Source organism: Vulpes lagopus, chromosome 5 (genome assembly GCF_018345385.1).
Source record: "Vulpes lagopus strain Blue_001 chromosome 5, ASM1834538v1, whole genome shotgun sequence".
NCBI classification, from domain to species: Eukaryota; Metazoa; Chordata; class Mammalia; order Carnivora; family Canidae; genus Vulpes; species Vulpes lagopus.
Window position 1 is genome coordinate 18,791,369 of NC_054828.1, and position 25,853 is coordinate 18,817,221.

Sequence of the window (25,853 nt, forward strand, 5' to 3'; positions counted from 1 at the left end):
TACTTTGATCAGACAGGTTTCAGGTCCTCTGAGTCGGGGCAAACTGAGGTCCTGCAGTGATGGCATCGTGACTCCCGAGCAAGGCGCCTCCCTGTCCTGTGGGAACGGCTCCTGTGCTGCTGTTACGCGCTCTGAGCAACACCCACAGCACCAGCATTCAGGGTTCTCATAGAGATCCGAGAGGGACAGAAGCCATGGGCTGTGTCACTGGCAGGTCGTCCCCTGAGCTGGCTGAATGTATCCAGGGACTCTCAGGAGAGGAGCAGCGTCTGAATCCTAAGAGCACTGGGGAAAGGAGCTCAGAGTTGGAGACACAGGGGAGTTGCAGTTAGCACAGGTCAAGAGCCAAAGGCCAGCAAAGAGAAACTTCTGGACACAGCCAGTGTGTCCAGCGCATATGATGCACACAGCACACCGGGTGTGCCAGTGCCCCCAGGACCACAGGGCTAGTCAGGGCAGGTGCAGCTGCTGCCCTCACCTGGATCCCTCTGTCCTGTTCCTTGGCCAGTCCTGCGGCTATGGCACCAAAGATGAGGACTACGGCTGTGTCCCCTGCCCGGCAGAGAAGTTCTCCAAAGGAGGCTACCAGATATGCAGGCGCCACAAGGACTGCGAGGGCTTCTTCCGGGCCACTGTGCTGACACCGGGGGACATGGAGAATGATGCCGAGTGCGGGCCGTGTCTCCCTGGGTAAGCATGGCCATTGCCAGGCCTCGCCCCATTTCTGCAGAAAGCCCCCCCACCCCACCGACAGTCTCAGTGGGAGGCCTCAGGGAACGTGAGCACCTCAAGCGGCAGTGTAGCCATCACTGCTGCATTTGGTTTGCTCCTTCCTTCTACTAGGGGCAGCTCTGCAGGGAGGGGGACACGTGTCTGGATTCAGGAAGGATGGCATCTAGGATGGCGGGGCCTGCTACCTAGAGGATGGGCAGCCCACCCAGGCTCAGCTTCCAACTCTCTTAAGTGGATGTTAGTCGTAATAATCATAACAATATCTTCTGACAACCCAAATCAAACAAATCTGTTGAATACTTAGAATAAGATAACACATGTGGAATGCTTTGAAGAAAAGAAAACTAATATACTGTGTAATACACTGTATAAATCTAGTGGTCTTGGTATTCTGGAAAAATCTAAGGGTAAAAGCTATTAATTGGAACATGTGAATCATGTGGTGCCTATAATTCCACCACAGTTATGTCATATATCAAAAGTGTTCCCAAAAATGCAGTGAAAATGAGTTAGCCTGAAAGAAAGATCAAATCTTCCCTCTGACAGGTAGGACACACTAGTGAGTCCTGCCTGGGAGTGGAAGTGCAGCCCAGACACCCTGGACCTACCAAGCCACAGCTGTTGCTGCTGCCTCCCTCTAGTGGCCACACAGCGCAGTGCTTGCAAGGGCTACAGAGAAAAAAAGCAGGGACGGAGGCTAGGAGGCTACGTTGAGGTAGAGGTGATGTAAGTGGTAGAGGTGGTGATGGTGGTAATAATGATGGAGGTGGTGATGGTGGAGACAATGGTGGTAATGGGGTGGCGGTGGTGATAATGCAAGTGGTCATGATGATGATAATGGTGGTGATGATGGAGACAATGATGGATACAGTGGTGGTGATGACAATGGTGATGGTGATGATGGAGGTGGTGCTGGTGATAGAGGCGGCAGTGGTGATGATAATGGTGATGGTGATGATGGATGTGCTGATAATAGAGGTGGTAGTGGTCATGATGAAGGTGGTGATGGCAATGAGGGAAGTAATGATGATGGAAGCAGTGGTGGTGACGGCAATGGTGATAATAGAGGCAGTGGTGGTCTTAGTAATAGTGACATTTTTTAAAAAATGATTTTATTTATTTGGTCATGAGAGACACAGAGAGAGAGAGAAAGAGGCAGAGACAGACAGAGAGAGAAGCAGGCTCCGGGCAGGGAGTCTGATGCGCGAATCGATCCCCGGACCCTAGGATCATGCCCTGGGCCAAAGGCAGGTGCTAAACTGCTGAGCCACCCAGGGATCCCCAGTTGTAGTGACATTTTGAATAGCAACCTGTTTGTGCACATTATCTTTCTGGATCACTGTACTGAGTTAAGACAAGAAAGGAAGTAAGAAGGGTATATCCAAACAAGAACATGAGGCATTATTCTGTAAGAAGAAAGAAGTACAAAGAAGGCAGAAAGACCCACCAGCCTAAGAATACAAGACCAGTACTCTAACCCCAGAGCTATGGAGGCTTCTCCTTCAATCTAAGAATAGACTGGAAGTGAATAACTCTTTAAAATGAGGAGATCTTACAAACTTGCAGAAATTAACCTTAGGTTAGTTTGTTACAGAGAAGCACTGATTCCCATGACTTCCACTGCCATCTTGCTGCTGGTGACCATCCCCCACCCCAGGGTCTCCAGTTTTCTGTCTTCAGTTCAGACCCACCTCCAGAACTACAGACCCACATTTCCAAATATCTGCTTGACAACCCCATGTCAGTGTCCCTGACATGTAAATCAAATGTATTGGTCAAATGAATGAAGAAAGCAGGGAAACTTTATTGCAGGACCTTATTTTTCAATATGCAAAAAGCAGGTAGCTATAGCTAAGAAAGGTATTAGACTGTTTTCTTAAAGGATGTAATAAAAAGTAAAAGTTCTGTAGCTGACAGTCTTTAACTTAGTTGTTGAGGTTATTGTGTTGTGGGGGCTCCACCAAAAGGAACATATTAGAAGAAGCAGAATCAATAATTCCCACCCAATGTACAGTCATTCATTGAGGGAAGAAAGACATGGTTCTTCTTTGCTGTGAGGGAGTGGGATGAGAAAATCAGTGACCACAGCATAGTGTTGTGGGTGCACAGGGTGTTTTAGAAGTCCAGGAAGGACCCCTCCCTTCATGGTTAAGGAGGTGGGTCAGGAGGGGTCTCAGAAGACTTCCCAGGGTGATGTTGGGATGGTGGGAGTTAGTCAGGCTAAGAATTAGGACAGAGCTCCCCAAGATGTTCAGGACAAAGCTCAAAGAGGCAAGCAATCTGATGAGATATGGAACTGAGGATCCTTCTGCCTGCACAGAAGGCGCCCCTGTGGGGGTGTGAAGAAACCAGCGAGGGGGGCAGGAGCCAGAGGAAGAATAGCTCTGGAAAATGAAGCTGAAGACACAGATCTTTAGGTTGACGCTGAAGCGGGCCACTGTGCAGACTTCCAAGATGGTATAGGACACAGTTGGGTTGTACCTTAGAGGTAAGGAAAATGTACTGTGCAGGGAAAACATGGGAGCCCAGGGGCATTGTGAAAACTGGGGCAAGGTGAAAGCCTTGGAGGTTGGAGGGAGAGGAAAACTTTGAGAATTCATTGGAAGATGGAGAGCATTGACTGAAGTTTGCAGACCAAGGGCATGGGGGGTGTGGGGAAGGAGATTTTGAAGAGGAATCTCAGACGTCTGCCTTGTGTGGACATTGACACCGTTTGCTAGGAGGTGGGATACAGGAGGGGTAGGGATTTTGGAGAGAAAGTGGAGAGAAGATGGAGGAGGTATGTGTACTTCTGAGGTGATTATAACACCCAGACCAAGGTATCTGACACATAGATGGATAAACAGGTATGAAGCTTAGATCAGATCTGGAAGTCATCTCTGCATTAATGATGTGGGAGCTGCTGGTCCACAGAGGCTCCTCTGGTGAAGCAGCTTCATAGAGGAGGAGAAGGGTAGGTGCAGAGTGAGGCCTCGCCCACAGCATTGCTGGCTCTGTCCCAGCCATGCAGCCGTGGCTCAGACCATGCAGGCATCCCACCATGGTCTGTGAGATTCAGCCGTAATATTATTCAAGATGATCTAAAAGGGGCAGTGATTATGCACTTTGAGTGGCCTGTTGCATTTTTACATAGATCCACAGAGTTTTTAGCCAGAAAGCCCAAGCCCTGGGACCAGTATCATAACTGTGTCCTGGAGACAAGTGCCAGGGCTGTCCTGGGGCAGTGAAGGCAATTTCCTTGGCCCTCAGACATTTCCCAAAAAGGGGATTGCCAGTGGAATGGCTGTATGTACCCTGCCTCTAAAAGGCTTCAAAAGGCAAGGATAACGGTCTGTAGAATTAGTGGGGATGGTGGCATCTGTAGTCTTAAAAGGGTCTGCCCAGCTCTGAAGGCCTGACTAACTCCCTCCCTACTCCGTGAGAATAGCTGCCTGCTTCTTCTACACCTTGTCACCAGCACCCAGGACCCTTGCTGAGGGGATGAAGGCCACTGTGCAGGAAACACATCTTGACTAGCATCTTAGTGCATCCTCATGTTGCTCCATGGATGTGAAGATATAGTTGGTTTCCAGTTGGGCTCTGTGGTGTGATATGACCCCTCAAATAAGTGACCCCCAACCCCAGGCCACTGCAATGGGAGGTACCTACTTTATCTCTGGTCCCTCCCCCCACCCCACACACACACACAACCCTCCTCCTCAGGGCTCTGTGGAGCTTGGTGCTTGTCAGAGGAGGACCCCTGGGCCATCCATATCCTGCCACCCACCTGAGGTCTAGGGAACAAATAAAGCTCTCATCTGTGTCACAGAGGAGGATGACAGGGAGTTTGGGTAAGCTGGCGCCATTCGTTCACTGAAAGGCTGTTTCCCTTTCTGAGTCCGTGTGGCTGCCAGGCCACTGTGCAGGCCATCTCAGATTTGTTTTCCAATTTTAGTATATGTGCTGCTGAAGCGAGCACTTAGATTTGTCTTCCGAATGCCACAGGTTGCATTGGCCCAGGCCCCCTTGTGGTTTGGCAGGCATGCTCTTCTTATTCTTTGCCCTCTGTTGCACATCGGTATGTGCCCAAGATGCTGGCAGCACAATGAGCATACACGGCTTTCCTGTTGAGAAAGGTTGTGTGGGAGGACTGGGAACAAAAACAAAAGAGGAAGACAGCTAAGGTTGGGTTCCATGGCCCGCCTCCCCCCACGCCAGGGCATCATTTTACCAACAGCTGGCTGAGGCCCATCTCACCTTCTGCTGGCCACTCCCCCAAATGAAGCACGTTAAGGGACCAGGAGAAGGCCATAGTTGTACATGCTGCATTGTGTGGGAAGACAGAGCATCTGATGGCTCAATGGCATCCATTACAAGCTTTAGGGGAAATCTCTTGACATAGAGGAAGTCAATCCCTTCATGGAAGATTCTAGAGGCCCTATTTATTATTTTTTAAAAATATTCTATTTATTTATTTGACAGGAAGAGAGAGCATGAGTGGGGGCAGAGGAGCAGAGGGAGAGAGAGGAGCAGACTCCCCACTGAGCAGAAGCCCTACGTGGGGCTTGATCCCATGATCTGGGATCATGACCTGAGCCGAAGGCAGACCCTTAACTGACTGAGCCACCCAGAGGCCTCTAGAGACCCCACTTAAACTGAGTTTTATCTTGGTCTACTTACCTTTGTCAACTTTTGAGGAAGAAACCAAAAAAGAACCAAGAAAAGTCAAAACATAGACCAAAGGGTAGGAAATTAGGCATCCATAGTGGGACCTGCTACTCTCAGGCAGGGCCACAGAGCCCTGCATGAACACCCAGCTTCAAGCTGACAGGACCTTGTCAGACAGAGGCAGCCAGACAGTTATTCTGAACTCCTGCAGGGCTGGATGACTGCTCTGGGTGGAAGCTACGGCAAGAGTTGCTGAGGTTGATCCTGAAGGGGAAACTCACACTTGGAAACGTTCGGAGCAGCAGGGCACGGGGAGTGGGTGAGGTCTCAGGAGGTGCAATCCCACGACTGCCACCCGGAGCTGTGTTAGGGTTCTAGATGTGTAGACTTTGAGTGTCTTGACTAAGTTATTTAGTACACAACATGGCTTGGTACAGATACGTGCTCAGGACAGGAGGCCCAGTGGGCCCAGACAGACGCCCTCGGTGGGGGGGGTGGGGGCGGGGGGGGACAGAAGGGGCCACGGGCTGAGGAGGGCAATGGACTGCGCCCAGGTGTGCACCGTGTGGCCCCAAGGCCCACTCTCCCCCACCTCCCCACCTGAGACAGCTTGGCACCCAGGTGCTAACCACAGCAGGCCTAACTATGGTTCTGCTTTTTAGATGCACAGAACTCTCCCTCGGGGCTGTTTTCCATGTGCAAACTCTGAATTTCTGTGGGAAAGCACTTAGTTGCATTCACTGCCTTTTCCAACCAATGCTGGCCTAAAACCATTCGCCCTCGGGACTCAGCGCAGGTCCTAGGAATACAGATGTGAACGAGGCTCCCCCTGAGGGGCTCCCAAGACAGTCCGGGCTGGAGACAGTCTGGGCCCAGCAGAAGAATGTGCTTGAGGAGGCAGTGAGGAGGAACTCTGAGCCCCAAGTGCCAGCACTGGGTCTGCAGAGTAGAAATCTGGGGGTTGACCTGGAGCCTGTCACCCTCACAAGGCCACACGTGAACACAAGCCACCTCCTGGGAACAGATGCACCGTAGGCCCTGCTGTCGCTTCCTGCGTCCCAGGCACAGATGGTTCCACAAGGGTGGCAGCGTATGTATTTGAGAGAAGCTTTTTCCAGAAGGCTTAACTGGAAAACTGGCTGTTGTGGCTTCTCTGAGGGGTGTTTTGAGATGGTTAATTAATGTTTAGGAGATACACAGGGATCTTAGGATAAAAGGCCCTGAGGAAGGGGCAAGCAATTATGATCATAATGTTATTGGTAATGGTCCAGCTTACGGCAGCTGGAGTCCAAAGACACCCCCACCCGGCAAGCACTCCTGCCATGCTGCCACCTACCCTGCCATCAGTGGGGGCCTGAGTGTGCACGGCTAATAAAAAGGAGATTAAAAACCAACCATGTAAAAATCCGTAGTGGAGAGGGATTTTTCATCTTTTGAATTGTAATGAAGGAAAACTTTGGCACCAGCTCACCTTACTTAATCGACCTCTCACGCTGTGATAAATGGCTCCATGATCACCACCAAATGTGTGTTTATGGAAAGCAGGCACACGCCAAGAGAAGTGCCAGAGCCTGCAGGTGGAAAGGAGCCTGAGCCGTGAGAGCTGGGGGCAAGGACTGCTGGGTGGATGGGGTAGCAGGTCCTGCCTAGAGCTCTGCCCCAGGGGGTGGCACATCCTACCCACAGCTCTGCCCCAGGGGTGGAGCTCTGCGGAGGTGGGGGTGGGGGGTTCTGAGAGTTAGCATGGCCACCAGAGCTGGCACATTGACACTGGGAAGCTCGAAAGACGTGCATCAATGAAGGTCTTCAGTCTTACTGTGAGTGATTTTTCCCTTTCCTGCAGAATGTGCAACCCCAGCACAAGTACTTGCCCTCCGGCTGTGTCCAGGTCAGGTGCTTACTGAGGGGGGAGCAAAGGAATTTCAGTCATGACCTGGTTGTATGTCAGGCCACCCCTAAGGCCTTCTGCATTGACCTCTCCAGGTGCTGCTGTCCTGTCCGCTGTGGCCAGCTCTGTTCTGTCTCACCAGGTGTGCGGGAGGTCTAGGAGGTTCCTGTGTCCTAGGGGCTCATGGACACATCTGCCAGTGATGTCACCAGGCTAGAGGCTCTGAGGCAGGCACTCACTGGGTTGGGGGTGGGGGCACTCCTCCTCCAGGGTTTCTGGCTCACCGGCTGGGACACCCAGAGAGCTAATCAGGTTCTATACGTGGTAGGTACACAGATATGCCAGGGACTGATGTGGGTGAAATGATGATTGCTCACACACACTGAGCAAATCCATCAGTGAAGGAACCAAACAGGAGAGTGGATGGAAAGGCACAAAGTAGCTCAGTATTGGAAAAAGAATGTTCCATTTTAAGACAGGCTGAAAACCCCCAAGGAAACTGTCATCAGAATGGGCTGCTGGCTCTGAGGGCTCCTGATTCCCATGGCACCTGTCTCATTCCTGACTTTGGTTATGCCTGGAGCATGCCTAGATCATGGGCATGCCAAGTGGTCAGTACTTTCTTGTGCTGAAGCCTGGCTCACCTGTCTGCTTTATCTTGTCTCTCCCTCCCTGTAGCTACTACATGTTGGAAAACAGACCCAGGAACATCTACGGCATGGTCTGCTACTCCTGCCTCCTGGCACCCCCCAACACCAAGGAATGTGAGTGCTCTTGTCCTTCTGTCATTACATTGGTACCTCTCATTACACGGTGCTGTAGAAGGAAGCCAGTCCCAGCACCTAGGCAGATGAACTACAGGGGAGGCGAAAGCACAAATGCTCCCGGGGCCTGGCCAGCCTGCAGCAGGTCCACGAAGGGACATTGGCTATAGCTGAGCTGTGAGTCAGAGACAGGTCAGGCACCTGCTGCCTGGTGCAAGTTTTCTCATCTGTGACATGGGGGCACTAAAATCTGAACTCCCCCCTCACTTCCCTTTTGTGCATTATTGGAAAAAAAGCAACGAGATCACAGTTGCCAAGCTATTTTGTCAAGTCCTACAAAGCACTTACACGAAAGCAAGTTCTCATACATGTGTTTCCAAACCAGGAAAGGCCAAGGGAAAGGTGAGGAGTGGTCCCACTGAAGGAACCAGATTCCACAAAGCCACGTGAGCGGTGAGGCTCACGGGTTCAGAGTCCCACCCTGGGCTCTTTCTTGTTTTCATTCTGTTTGATTCTCACTGCACATGCCTGTGAGAAAGGGCCAGGGACTGGCCTCTGCTCCAGAGAATGTAGTATAGGGCCACTTGGATCCAAGGTCTGGAGAGACACCATGGAGGTGGTGGGTGGACAGTTGGCCCCTGGGCTGCAGGAGCCCTTGTTTGCCCTCCCCCAGCCCCACTCCCACTGAGGCAGAAGAGGGGCTGTGTGGGGTCTCTCCATTAGGCCCCTGCCCCACTTGCTCACAGTAATCCTGCCCCGGAGAATAGGATTGCCTTACGAGCAGTGGGAGGTGGGGAATGAGGGCAGGAACAGCTCTTGGAGGAGGGGGAGGAGGCACCCAGGTCGGTGTGTGGCAGGGCTGCCCAGGGTGGGGGGCACCCTCTCTCTTCTAGATTGCCTCAGTAGACACGCCAGCAGTCATGAATTTGTGTGTCTTTAAAGCTGAGCTTTGTACTCTGCTGCATGCTCGTTAATTCACACATTAGAGGAGGCCCGAGGTTTCAGAGTCTGAAACTGGCCTTCCCGCAGGCCCTGCAGAAAAGCCAGCTGCGGCCTCCAGCTGGGGAATCCCAGCCCACTCAGTACCGGACAGCCCTGGGATGGAGTCCTCACTGACAACATGTCAGGCACACCCCACCTGCGTGAAAGGCTCCTTGCCTGTGGATCCTGGCAGACCAGCTCACACATGAGGAGTGTCCCCATCCAGGGCACCTCCCTCCTCTCGCCATCCAGCAGGGGATCTGTCACATGGAGAGAAAAGGCAGAGCCCTTGAGTCCTAGATGCTTCGAGAATGAGTACATCCCACCACACCCTCCAGCCCTGAGCTGCTTCACTGGAAACCAGCTCCCAGGAAGCCTCGTAGCACTTTGTAGCAGCCAGCCTTAAAAGAGGCCCGCAAGGACCCTGAAACGGGGCCAGGGCACAAGCCACCCCAACCTCTGTGTGCCCGTATGGGATATGAGGACACGCAACCAGCTGGGCTTTGTCAGGTGGTATGGTGGACGGAGGCCTGCCTGGGTCAGGGCCTTGAGTATGGACATGAGGCTTATTCTCTCCAGCTCTGGGCTTGCACTTCCCCCTGTACCTGTCCTCAGTCAAGAAATCTGAGCTCAGGCTTCTGCTCTGGAGCAGCACATAGAACCGGAAAAGCTGGTGATGACCACGGCCTCCATGAAGACCCTGGGACTCAAACTCTCAGGGCTGCCCCTGACGGCCTCACCCCAGGAAAGAACTGGACGGTGGGGAGGCCTCCTGGCCTGGCCGCCCCAGCTCACCAGGTGCTGCCCTTCTGGAGCTGGCGCTCCGTGGTGCAGAGCTCCTTGGCCAACCTGAGATGTGTCCTCTGATTTAGAAGTGCTCTCCCTGGGCCCTTGGGGCATGAAGTCACTCTGAGTCATAGAGTAGCAGATTGTGCAAACCCACAGTTAGAGGACTTGGGACAGACCCTGGGGAGCACATGGTGCACGTCGAGGTCTGGAGCAGACCAAGGGCGATGGGCAGCTCCCAGAAAGACAACTGCGAGCAGGGAGCCCCGGGTGCCGTGGTGGGAGCTCCTTGGCTCTCCTGCACCCCCAGGGGTAACCCCTCCACTCTGTGCAGCAACTACTCTTCCATCTTAGAGGAAAAGCAGCTTCTCTACATGGCTTCATGAAGTGTTGGGTGATGGGGCTGCTGGTTACAGTCATCTTGTCTTTGCGCCAGTCATCATCCCTGATGAAATCAGAAGTTAGTGCAAATTACTGCAGAGCCTGGTGCTCAGGGGCTCTAAAATACACTGCAAGCCTCGGAACCTCTGTCCGTGCCTGTTTCCTCTCCTGCACTGCTGAGAAGATGCTATACTGTCAGGGTGCCAATAGGGCTGACACACCTGTGCCCCAAATACTCTGACCACTGAAGATACAAAGCAGGTATGAATGAGGACTCTGCTCTCAGCGCTGGAGTGCGACAGAAAGGCCCTCAGATGCTCAGGACACCCCCACCCCCACCCCGCCAGGTGCTCAAGAGCCTTGAAAGTAGCGCTTCCCCTTCTTCCCTCTGGTGACTCACCCATCAGGAAAGTGTAGAGCTTCCTTCCAGATGCTGCAGTGACCGCAGCCACTTCCACTCCCATCACTGTTCGTCCTGGCAAATCAGCACAGATGGGAGAAAGAGAAGAAGCCCTTCAGTCATTTTTCAGTGAAGTCAAAGAGAAAGATCCACTTGGAGAACCAGCTCTGTCCAGTTTTCTTTATTTCCTGCACCGTCCTGAGAACTCACGCATGAGGGCTGTCCCATGCCAGAATCCATGTTGTGGTGACACAGAGGCGACCTGGTGTCATAGTGAGGGAGAGATGGTGTGGCTTCGAATTTTGGAACCACTTGTTCTGAAATTCCCATCTTGGGAACGTTATGTAACTTTGTGCCTCAGTTTCCCTATCCTTAAAATGGGGCTGTCTCAAGATGTAGCAAGGGTGGGACGGTGTATCAACTGCATGTGAAGTGTCTGCCACAGTGCCACCCACAGCATTCAGGAAGCAGAGGACAGTTCACAGCCCAAGTGGGTGTGCAGGGCCCTACCCCAGGTCTCCCCGGGGCCTGTGGGCCGCACCTCACATCCCTACCTCCTGTCCTACATCAGCTCACCTGAAACCAGGCTGGCAGGAGCCCTCCCTCAGAGCGTTGGAGGGACCAATGAGGCATGCTCTGGGCCTGGGGCCTCATGCCATCGTCATCATTTTTATTATCCCTCCTCAGTGACCCTGAGCCCTGCATCTGGCCCAGGATGGACTTGTCTTTTGGAAAGTCCTGCTCAAGAAAGCTGTGGCGAGTTTCATTCAGATGCCATCGTGCGACGCCCAACAGCGATGCCACTCAAATGAGAAGCTTTGGTACCCCCAAATGCCAGTGGCCAGCTGTTTCTAACACAGGGTTTCTCAAACTTAAATGCATACACCTGTCACCAGGGTCCTTCTAAAAAAAAGAGATCCTGGTACAACAGGTCTGGGGAGGGGTCCCAGACTGTGGTTCCAGCAAGCTCCTGGGGAACCCAACTTTGAGCAGCCTGCTTCACGTGGCTCTGCCCATTGTTCCAGAATCCACCCCTGGGGGGTTCTGGGCCGATGCAGCAGCCAGGGGCACCATCGCTAACAACTCTGAGAATCAGTAAATAAATCCACCCTGCTTGCCCCACACCGAGAATCCCAGTAGTCTTTAGTACATACGGCATATTTATAAATTCTGTGGATTAACCACCCCAGAAGCCCCCTAAATCCTGTCGTCACATGGAGCCACATGCTTACAGTTCCCAAAACCTCTTGAGGAAGGTGGACGCACAGTGCGCGGCACGCAGCCCCCCACCTCCCGCACCTACTGTGCCCAATCAGTGCCGCTCGAACACACCGGTGAGGTAAGTGGAGCCAGGCCCCACTTACTTTCATTTTAATGTAGACTTTATGTGGAAATCTATGCTGATTTTCTGGGACTAGTCTTCATCTACCTTCCCTTCCTCCTATCCTAGAGGCCCTAATCTCTGTCTGTTCAGAGCTAGGCTCCAGTGGGCGCATCGTACAGGGTAAGGTGACCAGTAGTTGACCACCCAACGAGAACACTGAAGGCCATTTTCATCTAATGATCTGTTCCAAGGAGGCCAAATGAACCCGAAACGCGTGGCACATGTTGGCGCAAAGGGAAACCACCCCGACACCAAATACTTGTGTTTGTGCTGAGTTAAACCTCATCGGACCAGAGCGGAACCTGAAACAGGAAACTTGCCATGCAGGGACCTGGTGGCCATGGCGTGCTGTCCTCCCGGACCTCCCATCATGCAGTATTCCTGCCCACCCTCCCTCTCACCCTGGCATGTGCTCAGAACAGAGTAGTTTTTGGTGGGCCCGGGGATCATGATGCGCCAGAGCACACCTCGCCCACGTCTGCAGCCCAGGGCCAGTCAGCCGACACGGGCTGGAGCTCAGTTCGGGCAATGTCTATAAAGCAGGGTGGGGGTACAGCCCTGCTTGCCACCTGAGCAAGGACGGGAGCCGCCCGTTGGGTGTGAGGAGACGTGCGTGCTGATGTGCAATGGCCTTTGCACAGTGTTTGCTGACGGTGCCATGTGAGCAGCCCTGCCAGCCAGTGCACAGGCCTCTCACAAAGTCTGTGTGCAGCCAGGCTGTTCTCATTGTTCCTCCCTGGACTGCAGGCCTGGGCACATTTCTGCCCCCAACCCCAGCCCCTGTCACCCGCCCTGGCCGGCAAGCCCCGGCAGAAAGGGACAAGAAGAGACAAAGATGACAAGTCCACAAGCAGAGCCCACAGGTATTTTTTTTTTTCCTGAGGAACAGCTTAAGCTCCCTTGAGCCCCTTCCCAAACAGATAGACTAGCTTTGTTTTCAGCGTCCTGTTTGCTTTTAAAGAGGAAATCAGGTTCTGCTCGAAGCTATGCCCCATGTCACTTTTCTCACTTGATGCTGTTGAAGCCTCCCTCCCCTCGCTGGAGGGGAGCCGCACACGGCAGAGCCTCTGGCCCTGGGGTGACCACATGCAGGCCTCGCTGGGTGCACCCTCCTGCCAGCACCTCCCAGAAGGCCGCCAGTTCTGAGGCTTGAGGAGAAGGCTAAAGGGAAAAGCAAGGAGTTGTCATGAGTTTGGGGCTGGGAGGTGTGAGAAAGCTTCTCTTTGTCCTCCAGAAAAGGCAAAGAAACATCTTTAGGCTCTGGACACCAGCAGGGCCCCTCCCTGCAATCCACAGGTGCAGGAGAACCTTCCAACTGTCACCGACAGACGTCCTTGTCCCCCCTTCCTGCTTCCTCGCCTCATGGGCAGCCACTACAGGAGGAAGGGTATGGCCATAGGACCCCAGAGCCTGGAGTGGGGGGGCCTGTCTCCATTCAGGGCAGGTCAGCTCTGCCGTCTGCATCGGTTCATGGGCAGCCTATGCTGCTGAGTGCTCGGGCACCACGGGCGAGCCGGCTGCTTCGGTACCCCTGGCACCCTCAGCACACTTGTCTCTCAGGGTGGGAGAGCTAAGTGGGGGATCCCGGGGACCAGCAGTGGAGAAAGAAGGGAATAAGCTGCCACCACAGAAGTCATCAGGCCTGCGGGGGGAAGGGATGGTCCTGTCCACCGTGCGTGGGTCTGGGCCCACCCACTACTACCGTCCCCATGGGATGCCATCCTGCAGGTGACAGAGACCAGGTGAAGGTGCAGAAGCCAGGAGCTCCACAGAAGTTGGGTCCCTGGGCTCCAGAAGCAACAAATCCCCAGGGAGGAGACAGCTCTGGCACCAAGAGCTCTGCTCCGAGCGTGGGCTGGGGGGGCACAGAGGGGCACCTGCGGCTCCTGAGCAGGTCCTGCCAACAAGCCTCCCCGGGCTCCCAGGCCAGCCTCTGTCCTGGGGAGCTGGGGTGGCTGTGTGCCCCCCACCCCTCAGTGCCTCCCCATGGTAGGCGTGTTGTTTAAAGGCCCACAACTTTACTCCTTTGCCTGCAGATGACATTTCTCATCCAGTGACAACAGTTTGATTCCCGGCCCACACACGTGGCAGTTGGGCCTCCCTGAGACCCGTGGGCCCTCCCTGCAAGCCAGTCCTCAGCCTGTGCCCATTCCCTCCCAAGCCTCCCTCTGTTTTATTTGCAGAGATTTCTATTTGTCACCGGATCCTTATCCGATGTAAGGATCGGATGTTTCTGGCCATGCTCCCTGGGGACTGTGTCTACCTGCTGGACACAGATGTGTGACTAAGTCAGCAGCCTGCCAGTGGTCCCCATGTCCTGGGTTGCCCCACACGTGTGCACAGGCAGCTTTAGAAATACCAGTCACACGGTGTGGTTTCTCCAGAGCATCTTCTCTCAGAGAAAACATCCATGTTACGCAGGGTCCTCAGGGGAGCCCCGAGGCTGGTGGGCCAGGGTCCCTGCCTCAGCCCCACTCCCTCCTTGCTAGGCTGGCTGGGGACCACATGCATGACTTGTAGGGAGGCCAGCTCACCCGCCCTGACTCAGGAGTGTGCAAACTCTCTTCACGAATTACTCCAGGATGGCCACCGACAAGAGCGAGACAGAAGGAAGTATATTTGAAATACAATCATTTTTATCAATGGCGAAACTCAAGTCCAGCCTAAAGGAAGGTGGACCGTCAGGACGTCATGTTTTCTGAGGCAGAACACGTTTGCTTTATTTTAACCAAATAATGTCTTACTGGCTTGATTGGTCACAGAACCAGCTTCAGTTTAATCTCTGCTAAAGTGATAGTTTCTAAATAGAGAAGGCAAGTTTTATGAGTCACAGTTTTAAGGGACAGCAAAATTCATCTCTGCTCTTTATAAACCGTTAAGTCACAAGTATTTTTTAAAAAATGAATCACAGGAAAATCCTAAAGGGAAACATACCAAATTGTCAACCTCAGGTAGTGAGGCTGTCAGGGATTCTTTTACTGCTTTCTTGTGTTCTCATTTTTTTCTGATTTTCAAAATGGCACGAATTACTTTAATAACTAGAAAAAGTATCAAAAAACATTCCACTTTATGTCATTGAAGAAATGTCTCAAGTACTATTTCCCCCTAATAATACTGTATGTATATATATATATACTTTTCTCACCTTTAGAGATGGCATATATTTGACCTCTGTCCATAGAAATATTGAAAAATTGAGTCGGTGAAGCAGCACTGTTGAGTCCTAGCGGATTTACTCCTGGGTCTTCTTCAATAACCTTGTTAGGTCAGAGTGCTCTGAGGGATTATGAAACACTCTGAGGAATGAAAACGTCCCCCTCTCCCGCCGCCCTCTACCCCGCAGCACCCACATAATCTAGAATTCTGTCCCCTGGAAAGCAGCTGCACCTTGCATCCTTGAAGGCGGGGCTGGTGCAGGTCATCTGGGGAGCATGCAGTGACCGGGTTCGGGTTCCCCTTGCAGGTGCAGGAGCCAGCTCCGGAGCGTCTGCCAACTTCCCCAGCACCTCTGGCAGCAGCACCCTCTCTCCTTTCCAGCACGCCCACAAAGGTAAGGATTGTGCTCCTGCAGCTGCAAGTAGGGGCTGGGGTGGAAGGGGCGGGGAGGCCGGAAGCAGCGGTGAGGAATGGCGCTGGGACTCCTGGTGCCCCCAGCAGCAAGAGGTCATGACCTCCGCAAGGAGTGGAAACATCTTTCCATGGTGCCCTGGGCCCCTTAGAACACTCCAGCAAGAAAGGCACATCCCTGGGGCATGGAGTGGTGCTCAGGGCGCAGGTGGTGGGCAAAGAATGGGCTTCCGGCCGTGGCTGGGTCTGAGGACAGGCTGGCTTTCAGATCAACCTGTGGAGCCCCACGTTTGTTTTTTTTTTTTTAAGATTTATTTACTCATTCATGAGAGACACAGACTGAGAGAGAGGCAGAAACACAGGCAGAGGGAAAAGCAGGCTCCCTGCAGGGATCCCGAGATCACAACCTGAGCCAAAGGCAGACTCCCAACGGCTGAGCCATCCAGGCATCCTGCCCCACACTTTAATGTTCGTTTCCAAGAACTACATTTTGCTAATTCTTTAGGGATGGAAAGGCTTGGAGGATGGCAGAGGCCCCCAGGGCCCTGATTTCTCTGAGATCAAGGCCCCACGCGGACCTCTCCTGCCACTTGGCAGGTTCACTACCACCCATTATTGGAGCACATTTAGGGCCCGGGTCTCGGTGAGGCTCAGGGCACTCCAAAGTCCTACAGTGCGCTCAGCAGACAAGCCTCAACATCGCCCCCCAAACCTGACCCTCCTGCACATTCATGGAGCATCAAAGCAGGAACACTTTGCTAGGATACATGAGTCTCATTTCCAGCAGGCCCAAGTCAGCAGCGGGAAATAGCACACAACAGAGAATATCAGAGCGTTTATATCATCCATACCTGGCATCCAGATGACGGGACTCCCCACGTGACAGCCTGGCTGGTTTTTTTGCAGACACACTTGACCCGGGAGGGTGGGTGTGGAAACTGGCAGCCCTGGGGAAACGAGCTCTGGTACCTCTTTCCAAAACGGCCACTGCCTCCATCTGAGGGTCCCCAGTGCTTCACACCTTGTCCCTTTCCTGTGGGAACAGTGGGAAACCTGGATCCTGCCTCATGGGGACCAGAATCCTGTGTGTTATTTCAGAGAATTAGAACAAGTGTCAGGGCATTGTATGTGTCAGTGGCAAGAAACCAGCAAGAACCCCCTGGGGAAAGGGACCCCAGAGTGAGGGTGACAGAGCAGAGGAAGGGCTGTGGCAGCCCCTGCGCGACCCTTGCCCTGGGAGTCTGATTATTACTTAGGTTGAAATTGCATGAGACACAAGGTAGCACCAAACCAAGAAAAGAATCTCTGGCCCTTGGGGGTGACTCCTGCTTGGATAGAACTGTCTTCAGGGCACCTGCTCATGGATACTTCTCCACATCCCACCTCACTCAGGGTTCCCAAATTAGTAGAACCAAGAGCTAGTACCTCAGGAACAGCTGAAGGAACCCAAACCATGGTGTTCCAGATAAGTCTAGATCATCCTCAGATATATGAGTCTCATGTCAGGGGGGCTCCCAGGCCTGACATGAGGGCCAAGACAGACCTGTAGGGTTTGGTTCTGAGGCTAAGCAAAAGTTTTGGATTCTGAGGGTCCCCTAGAAATGTCGCCTGCTCCAGACATCAAGTCTTCTTGGAGGGTAGACCCTGCCAGCCTAAGGGGCTCCTATAGGGAGTCCTGAGCCCCATGTTGCCCTCTCTCCCTGCCTCCAGCAGAGCTCTCAGGCCAAGGGCACCTGGCCACAGCCCTGATCATTGCCATGTCCACCATCTTCATCATGGCCATAGCCATTGTCCTCATCATCATGTTCTACATCATGAAGACGAAGCCTTCCGCCCCAGGTGACTGCTCCCCAATGCCCTTGCTCCCTCCCCACAGACCCTTGCTCCCTGATAGCTCTGTCAGCTTACCCAGTCTCCTTCCCTTTCTCCAACCAGCCTGCTGTACCAGCCACCCAGTGAAGAGCGTGGAAGCCCAAGTGAGCAAGGAAGAAGAGAAGAAAGAGCCCCAAGGTCTGCAAACAGGTCCCCACAGCACAGGTGTACACCTACAGGGCAGAGGTTGTCTGCCCCACTCACCAGTCCCCAGGCAGCCTGGCCTCCCAACTCCTGGTGCTCTCGTGCCACTTGGAACAGGGCTGCAGGAAGAGGTGTCAGTGCCCCCACATTGTGCCTGTGAGGGTGGTGTGGCTTAGTCACCAGGCAAGGCCTGCCAAAGAGGAAGTGAGCAGGGAAGGATGAGCTCAGAGCCAGGGGCTGACTCTGGCTTCCTCCCCCCACCTCCAATTTACCTGCAGACAGTGTGGTGATTTTCTCCGAGAAGGATGAATTTGAGAAGCTGACCACAGCTCCAGCAAAGACTGCCAAGAGGTAAGTCAAATCACAGCAGCCACTTCTCATGCAGTAGAGCACCCTCCAGCCCCAGGTGAGGTCAGGGGTCCTCTTGGGTTCCTGAGCAGAAAGAGGAGTTGGCCTATCAGGTGGGGAGCAGACCGAGAAGCCTGGCCTCTGGCCCGGAGGCTCCAGAGGGAGCAGGGCCCCAGGATCAGCAAGGCAGGGGAGCAGCAGGGCCAGGCAGTGTGAGGGGTAGGTCTTAACACCTTGCTCCAGAGCCAGCTGCCTCTGGCCCTCCTCTGTGACATTCACCTTCTGTGTGCAGACTCGAAGCTCATGAGTGCCCCCTTCTTCTACAGCAGCCCCCAGTGGCCAGCGGTGCTGACATCACTAGTCCTAGAGCTACAACCCGTATCCCTAAACCCTGAACAGCACTGGTGATGGTGCTTATTGCCCACCAGGGCTGCGCTAAGTTTATGAGTGCCCCACCAGCAAGGTGCTAATGTCACTCTTGACCATGCAAGGCTGAGGTCTGCAAGCGTCACATGCCTGAGGTCGCACCTCCAGGAGCAGCAGGGGGACCAGGCCAGGCCACCTGGCTTCACAGGCTGCACAGGCTCCAGACCAACTACTACCACTTGTGAAGTGAGGCTTCTGAAGGAAGATGTTTGACATATGAAATTTTGACCATATTTAGCACATGTTAGATGCAGAATCAGCCCTGGCTTTAATATCTAGGGCCGAGGGAAGTAAACTTTTCCTTTGCCCTCTGAGATTGTTGTTTGGACTCGATTCTGCTTGGGTTCCCAAATCCACTCCAGGATGTTGTCCCATTTGGCCTCTACCCCCTTGGCCATTCCAGGACCCCCATCTGTCCAAGTGCCCATGTTGTAGATGGGCCCCAAATGTCTCCTCTCCTAGGCTCTGGCCTGGGACCTTCCCCAGGTGGGTGAACTCTTGCCAAGCCTTCATTTGTACCAGTGACCATGACTGTAGACGTTTGTGGAGAGCTTTGGCATTAACCAAGTACATCCAAATGTGTTACCTCCCGTGGAAAACTCTAGCATCTCTCAAGACCCCTGACATAAGGGCAGGGAGCAGACTTAAATCATGAAATCTCTGCATGCTGGGAAAGAAAAGAAAGAATGTGTGTCCACCTGCGTGGTCCCTTCGGCAGCGGTCATTTCCAGGGAGCACTTCTGGTCCCACTGAGAGTGTCCCAGAGCTGTGGGCCCTGCCGGCCAGGCTGTGGGGACTGGCTCAACTCTGTGGCCACCCAACCCAGGCCAGCTTGTCCTCCATCCTCCTTCTGTCAGGCTCGTGTTGTGGCAGCCTCTCCCCTCTGTTCTCCCAGCATTTTCTCATTTTCAAAAGTAGGAAAAAAGAGTACTCAAAGGGCAGAGATATGTCCTAGGACTTCAATCTCATCAAAAGACTGAGGGAGGGACGCCTGACTGGCTCAGTGGTTGAGCTTCTGCTTCAGACTCAGGTCATGATCCTGGGGTCCTGGGATCAAGTCCCACATTGGTCCCTCTGCCTGTGTCTCTGCCTCTGTGTGTGTGTGTCTCACATGAATAAATAGGCAAAATCTTTTTAAAAAAGAAAAAAGAAAGAAAGACTGAGAGAAACGTGGGGGATTTAGAAGAATATTTGGAAAAATAATACTTGTTTCATATGCAAATGTCAAATAGAAATTAAAACCTGGCAATCGTGCTGTGAAAGACAAGGCACAGAGCACCTGTCCCCTCTGTCCACTCTCAGGTCTCAGGGAAAGGCCCCGGGGCCGTCAGTGGTCTCTGAGGACAACCGTGCTCTGTTCCCAACATGCTATCCGGTGGGGGCACCAGCAGGCCAGCCAACTCCCAGCAAGGCCCTGGACCCACACGGGGCCACACCTTCATCCGGCCTCTAGGGTTGCATTGGAGCGTGGGTTTCATTACTGTAACCTACTTGCTAGAAAAGAAAAATTCTTTGTAAGTCATCAGCCAGACCACAGGAAGCAAGAGGGATGCCTAACAAAAGAATGTTGTTTTTCAGATATTTGGAATGGTTTTGAGAGTTTAAGCTCCAACCCATATGGGCCCATGGCTGTGGAGGGTGAGCAGTGATGGATCATGAGCCCAACTAGCTTCCTGGGGGAGCTCCCAAAGCCCCTCATGGGGCTTGCTGTGACCCCCTCCCCATGCACACATTTTAGGCAGGTTCCCAGCCCCCAAACGAGAGGGGGCAGGCTCACTCAGCTTTGCTTTGGGCTGTTCTGGAGAGCTTGCACAGATTCAGTCAGTGCCGCCCACGTAAACCTGTTTGCATTTAGACTCAAGGCCAAACGTGGAGCTTGCCTGCATTAAAAATAGGAAGCTGGGACATATTCCAGAAAGCTTAACCAAGCCAGTTGGGGGGGAGGGATGAGTAGATGCCGGCCCCCTCCCTGATGGGCTCCAGCCCTGCAGGGCTCCAGACACACCTTGTGAGTCCTCTCACAGGACACCTGCAGGCCGCCCTGCATCCGGGCCATTATTTGGGAATAGAGCAGAGCACAAGGAGTAGAGAGTGTGATGTGTCTTTCTCATCTCTCAGCCCAGGAGCCTGCTTGGGGCACAGGTCCCTGCGTCCCACTGGTCTCCCCACTGGGAGGATGCGTCGGGGCTGCTGGTAACAAACGCCTTCCTGTTCCCACAGTGAGAATGACGCATCGTCGGAGAATGAACAGCTGCTGAGCCGGAGCATGGACAGTGACGAGGAGCCTGCCACCGACAAGCAGGGATCCCCTGAGCTGTGCCTCTTGTCACTGGTTCACCTGGCCCGGGAGAAGCCAGCGGCCACCAAGTCAGCCGGGGTGAGGGCCTGATGCTGCTCCACATACCCCCACTGTTGCCCAGGGAGGCAGAGGCATGAGGCAGGCCCACCGCGGAACCTAGATTCAGTGGCAGGTTTAAAATAAGAGAGTAAGAGACTAGGAAACTTATCTCTGTATTATCGAGCTTTATAGAAGGAAATGAAAGAGAGTAAGCAAAGAGAGGAAAGTTGAAATTGCTTGGAATACCATAGGACAGAGAAAAACCTTTGTAAACATACCGGCATGTGTCCAAGCAGAACAATAACAATACACACACACACACACACACACACACACACAGACATACACAATATGCATTTTGCATGTAAAATGGTCCACAGCATTTGTCACCCGAAGCAGGCCACCTGGGAGCGTGCTACAGCAGGTGCATGGGCAGAGGTGCACAGCTCTGCCCAGGCTGCCTGAGCATGTGGCGCAAGGTCACTGGCAGCCCCATCCCAGTCTAGGTGAGCGTGTGGCTAGGTGACGTGCTTCGGGTAAATATGTCTCTGATTAGGAAGCCGGGTCTGGCTTAGGTCTGGACAGGGTTGCCACGTTCTGGGCTGCCCTGAGTTCAGGGACACCTGTAACAGCACTCAGCACTTACAGGCACCCTAGAGGCATCTGAAGTTGTTCTGGGAGGTATTGGCTCCTGGAGGTGCCCAGGACTTCGCAGCCAGAGCCCCTTCTGCCCCCGCCCAGCACCAGCCTCATATCCTTACCCTGAGCTGTGAGCTCTGGAGAAAAGGCCGGGGATGGCTGCGGACACAGCCAGGGCCTCCCAGGCTACCACCGGCCAGCAGAGTTCCCGCTGCCCCTCTGCCATAGACAGATGCGGGGTGTCTGGGGAGACTAAGCAGCAGCACTGCCTCTGCGAACACTAGGTGCCTAAACCCGAGGCCAGAGGCCTGTGGCTTCCTGACCCCGGGCCTGTGGGAGCCCCAGGCAGCATTCTGACAGTGAGGGGACAGTAGCTGCCAGCCCCACGATGGAGAATCTGCAGTTCTGTTGGCCACGGCTTTCTCTTGTTCTGAACACTAACATTCTCTTGACTTTTCCCGTAGATTCAAAGTCGAAGGAAGAAGATATTGGATGTGTATGCCAATGTGTGTGGAGTCGTTGAAGGTAAGCCTGGGCGCTCTGTGTGGGGACCTGTCCCCCAGATTTCCCCAAGGGTCTCGCCCCAGCTGTCCACAAGGAGGAGGAGGAGGAGGCAGCGGACCCAAGGCCCCAGAGGGCCGAGAAAGGCCACACCTCAGCTGGTCATGTTCCACATCCCTGTGGCTGGCAAACCCACTTCTGGTGTGGAGGGTCGTGGAATTTGGCACCAGACTGTCTCAGGCCTTTCCCCTAGTGCTCCCCAAGGCCCCTTCCCTCTCAGGACAAGGAGATAACACCCAGCCAGCCCCAGGGCAGAGCCTCCCTGGTGGGCCGTGGAGTCTGCAGAGGACATGGTGGAAGGAGCTCATGTCCCCCAGCATCCCCCAGATGCTGTCCTGCACGAGTATTTCAGTCACTAACCCAGTAATTAGCTGGCCTTGCCCTCTCCTCCACAAACATGCTTCCCAAGCAAGCCGTCAGTCTCTATCCCAACGACTGCACTCTGGACATGGCAGCATTTCAATCTGGAACACATGATCTCCATTTCTTCCAAATCTAGACTCTCAATTACCTTTGTATTCAGGGAACAGAAGCCCTCATTGCTGAGGTTAAGGGATGTTCCCCAGTTTCATCAGGCAACTGGGTCCTGGTCCCACCGACATCCCTCCTTGGACTTCTGGGTCTGGCCCAGGCTCCTGCCACTCCCCAGGAGTGGCGCCTGGGGACCTCTCATTTCTCCACAGAGGTGGAACCAGTGAGCTGAGGTGGGGGCGGGGAAGGGGTAAGGGGGAGGGGCAGGCTTGCTGGCCCTGTGCTCCTTGGGCCAGAAATAAGGGGCCAAAAACTCTGCTTGGCTGCCTGCTGAAATGGGCATCTCTCCATAAATACACATGTCCCATGGTCAGCCTGTCTGGTAAGACTGGCATGGCAGAAGGACCTCGGCTGCCCAGTGGACAGTGGTCTGAGATTTACGCTCCATCACCCTGGAAAGCTCTTCTCTGTTCCAAAAGATGTCTCGGCTTTAAGAGCCTGTCCTGTCCTGCCTGGGCCAGCGTTGCATCAATCTATGTGTCATTTCCTCTGCCAGTATCACATAGCTATAGAAGTCTTGAAATCGGGTAGACTGTTTGCTTCCACTTTATTCTTTCTGTTCAAAATTGTTCTAACTAATGCTACTTTCTGTGCCTTTCCATATAAATTTTAGAATAATTGTCCCTATAGCTACAAAATATCTTGCTGGTGATTTTGATAGGAATTACATCAAACTGTATACCAAAGTTTGGGGAGATCTGCTTTTATACTATGTTGAGTTTTCTAATCCATGAAAATGGTATGTCTCATTTAGATTTTCTTCAACTTTTCTTGTCAGCAGTATGTAGTTTTTAGAATACAAGTCCTATACATATTTTGCTAGATTTAAAGCTAGGAATTTCTGTTATTTTTTGAATGATTATAAATGACATTTTATTTTAGTTTCAGTGTCTACATATCAATTGTTAGTATATAGAAATACAATTGATTTTTGTATGTTTATCTTGTATCCTGTGACTTTGCTGAACTTACTTACAAAGACTCAGAGTTTTCATGTAGATTCCTTGAGATTTTCTACATAGATAATCACATCTGTAGATGGAAATACTTTTATTTCTTCCTTCTCAATCTGTGTGCCTTTTCTTGCCTTATTGCAGTAGCTATAACTTCCAGCATTATATTGAGTAAGAGTAATGAGAACAGAAATCCTTGCTTTGTTCCTCATCTGAAAGGAAAAGCATGTTTCTCATCATTAACTATAATGTTAGTTCTAGAGTTTTTGTAAATGATTTATATTAATTTTGCGGGTAGATTACATTATTTTTATTATTGAACCAGCCTCACAACCCTGGAGTGAAGTCCACTTGTCATGGTGTATAATTCTTTTTACATATTGTTAAATTCTATTTACTAATATTTTGTTAAGGATTTTTTTTATCTGTATTCATGAAGGATATTGGAGTGTAGATTCTCTTTTTGTACTTGTCTTATCTGGTTTTGGTATCAAGCTAATACTGGCTTCACAGAATAAATTGGGGAGACTTCCTCCTTTTCTATTTTCCAGAAGAGATTATGTAGAATTGGTGTTAATTCTTCTTTGTATATTTGGTAGAGTTAGCCAATGAAACTGTGTAGCCTGGATATTTCTTTGGGGGGGGGGGGCTTTTAAAATTAAAAATTACATTTCTTTAATAGTTATAAAGTTATTCAAATTATCTATTTTATACTGAGTTGTGTTCATGCTTTTTGAGGAATTGTCCCATTTCATCTAAGTTGTCAAATTTGTGTGTGTAGAGTTGCTTGTAGATTCCTTTTTTCTTTTTTTTATGTCTGCAGTGTCTGTAGTGATATCCCCTTTTTCATGGTTTAATATTTTGTGTCTTCTTTCTTCATTTTTTCTTTATCAATCTCACATTTGTTCACTTGATTGATTTTTTCAATGAACTGGATTTTTTCATATTTATATCTATTGTTTTTCATTTTTCAATTTTGTTGATCACTGCTCTTTACCATATCCTTCCTCCTATTTATGTTGGGTTTGTCTTGTTCTTTTCCTACATAAGTGAAATGGGAGCTTAGATAACAGGTGTTTTTTTTCCAAAATTTATTTTTTAATTTAAATTCAATTAATTAACATGTTACTGGTTTCAGAGGTAGAGTTCAATGATTCATTAGTCTCATATAATAGTCAGTGCTCATTACATCACATGCCCTCCTTCATGTCCATCACCCAGTTACCCCACCTCCCGAATCCTCCTTCCTTCAGCAACCATCAATTTTTTTCCCATGATTAAGAATCTCTTATGATTTGTCTCCCTCTCTGATTTTATCTTGTTTTATTTTTCCCTCTCCTCCCCTATGATCCTCTGTGTTGTTTCTTAAAATCCACATATGAGTGAGATCATATGATAATTGTCTTTCTCTGATTGACTTATTTCACTTAGCATTATATCCTCTAGTTACATCCATCTCATTACAAATGGCAAGATTTAATTTTTTGATGGCTGAGTAGTACTCCATTATACAGATATATAGATATAGATGATACATATTTTTTATCCATTCATCTGTTGATGGACATCTGGGCTTTTTCCATAGTTTGATGATTGTGGACATTGCTGCTATAAACATTGAGTACAGGTATCTTTGGGGTATTGGATCACTAAATCTGTATCTTTGGGGTAAATACCTAGTAGTGCAATTAATTGGTAGGGTAGCTCTATTTTCAACTTTTTGAGGACCCTCTAAACTGTTTTCCAGAGTGACTGCCCCAGCTTGCATTCCCACCAACAGTGTAAGAGGGTTCCCCTTTCTCCACATCCTTGCCAACATTTGTCATTTCCTGACTTGTTAATTTTAGCCATTCTCACTGGTGTGAGGTGGTATCTCATTGTGGTTTTGATTTGTATTTCCCTGATGCCAAGTGATGTTGAGCATTTTTTCATGTGTCTGTTGGCCATTTGTATGCCTTCTTTGGAGAAATATCTGTTCAAATCTTCTGTCCATTTCCTGATTGGGTTATTTGTTCTTTGGGTGTTGAGTTTGATAAGTTCTTTATAAATTTTGGATACTAGCCCTTTATCTGATATGTCATTTGCAAATATCTTCTCCCAATCAGTAGGTTGTCCTTTGATTTTGTCAACTGTTTCCTTTGCTGTGTAAAAGCTTTTTATCTTGATGAATTCCTGATAGTTCATTTTTGCTTTTGTTTCTCTTGCCTTTGGAGATATGTCTAGTAAGAAGTTGCTGCAGCCAAGAGTACAGAGGTTGCTGCCTGTGTTGTCCTCTAGGATTTTGATGGATTCTTGTCTCACACTTAGGTCTTTCATCCACTCTGAGTCTCGTTTTGTGCATGGTGTAAGGAAATGGTCCAGTTTAATTCTTCTGCATGTGGCTGTCCAATTTTCCCAACACCATTTGTTGAAGAGACTGTCTTTTTTCCATTGAATATTCTTTCCTGCTTTGTCAAAGATTAGTTGACCATAGAGTTGAGGGTCCATTTCTGGGTTCTCTATTCTGTTCCA

General features: G+C 51.3%; 1 protein-coding gene across 1 annotated transcript in view; it reads left to right on the forward strand.

The window, feature by feature from the left end:
* EDAR (ectodysplasin A receptor) overlaps nucleotides 1–25,853 on the forward strand; it is a 35,350-nt gene that overhangs the window by 1,121 nt on the left and 8,376 nt on the right. The window contains exons 3-10 of the mRNA XM_041757064.1: nucleotides 509–690; nucleotides 7,946–8,031; nucleotides 15,427–15,513; nucleotides 17,244–17,369; nucleotides 17,466–17,540; nucleotides 17,825–17,897; nucleotides 20,541–20,697; nucleotides 21,762–21,822. Coding sequence (XP_041612998.1) covers nucleotides 509–690; nucleotides 7,946–8,031; nucleotides 15,427–15,513; nucleotides 17,244–17,369; nucleotides 17,466–17,540; nucleotides 17,825–17,897; nucleotides 20,541–20,697; nucleotides 21,762–21,822 — 847 coding nt within the window. The remainder of the gene's footprint in view (nucleotides 1–508; nucleotides 691–7,945; nucleotides 8,032–15,426; nucleotides 15,514–17,243; nucleotides 17,370–17,465; nucleotides 17,541–17,824; nucleotides 17,898–20,540; nucleotides 20,698–21,761; nucleotides 21,823–25,853) is intronic.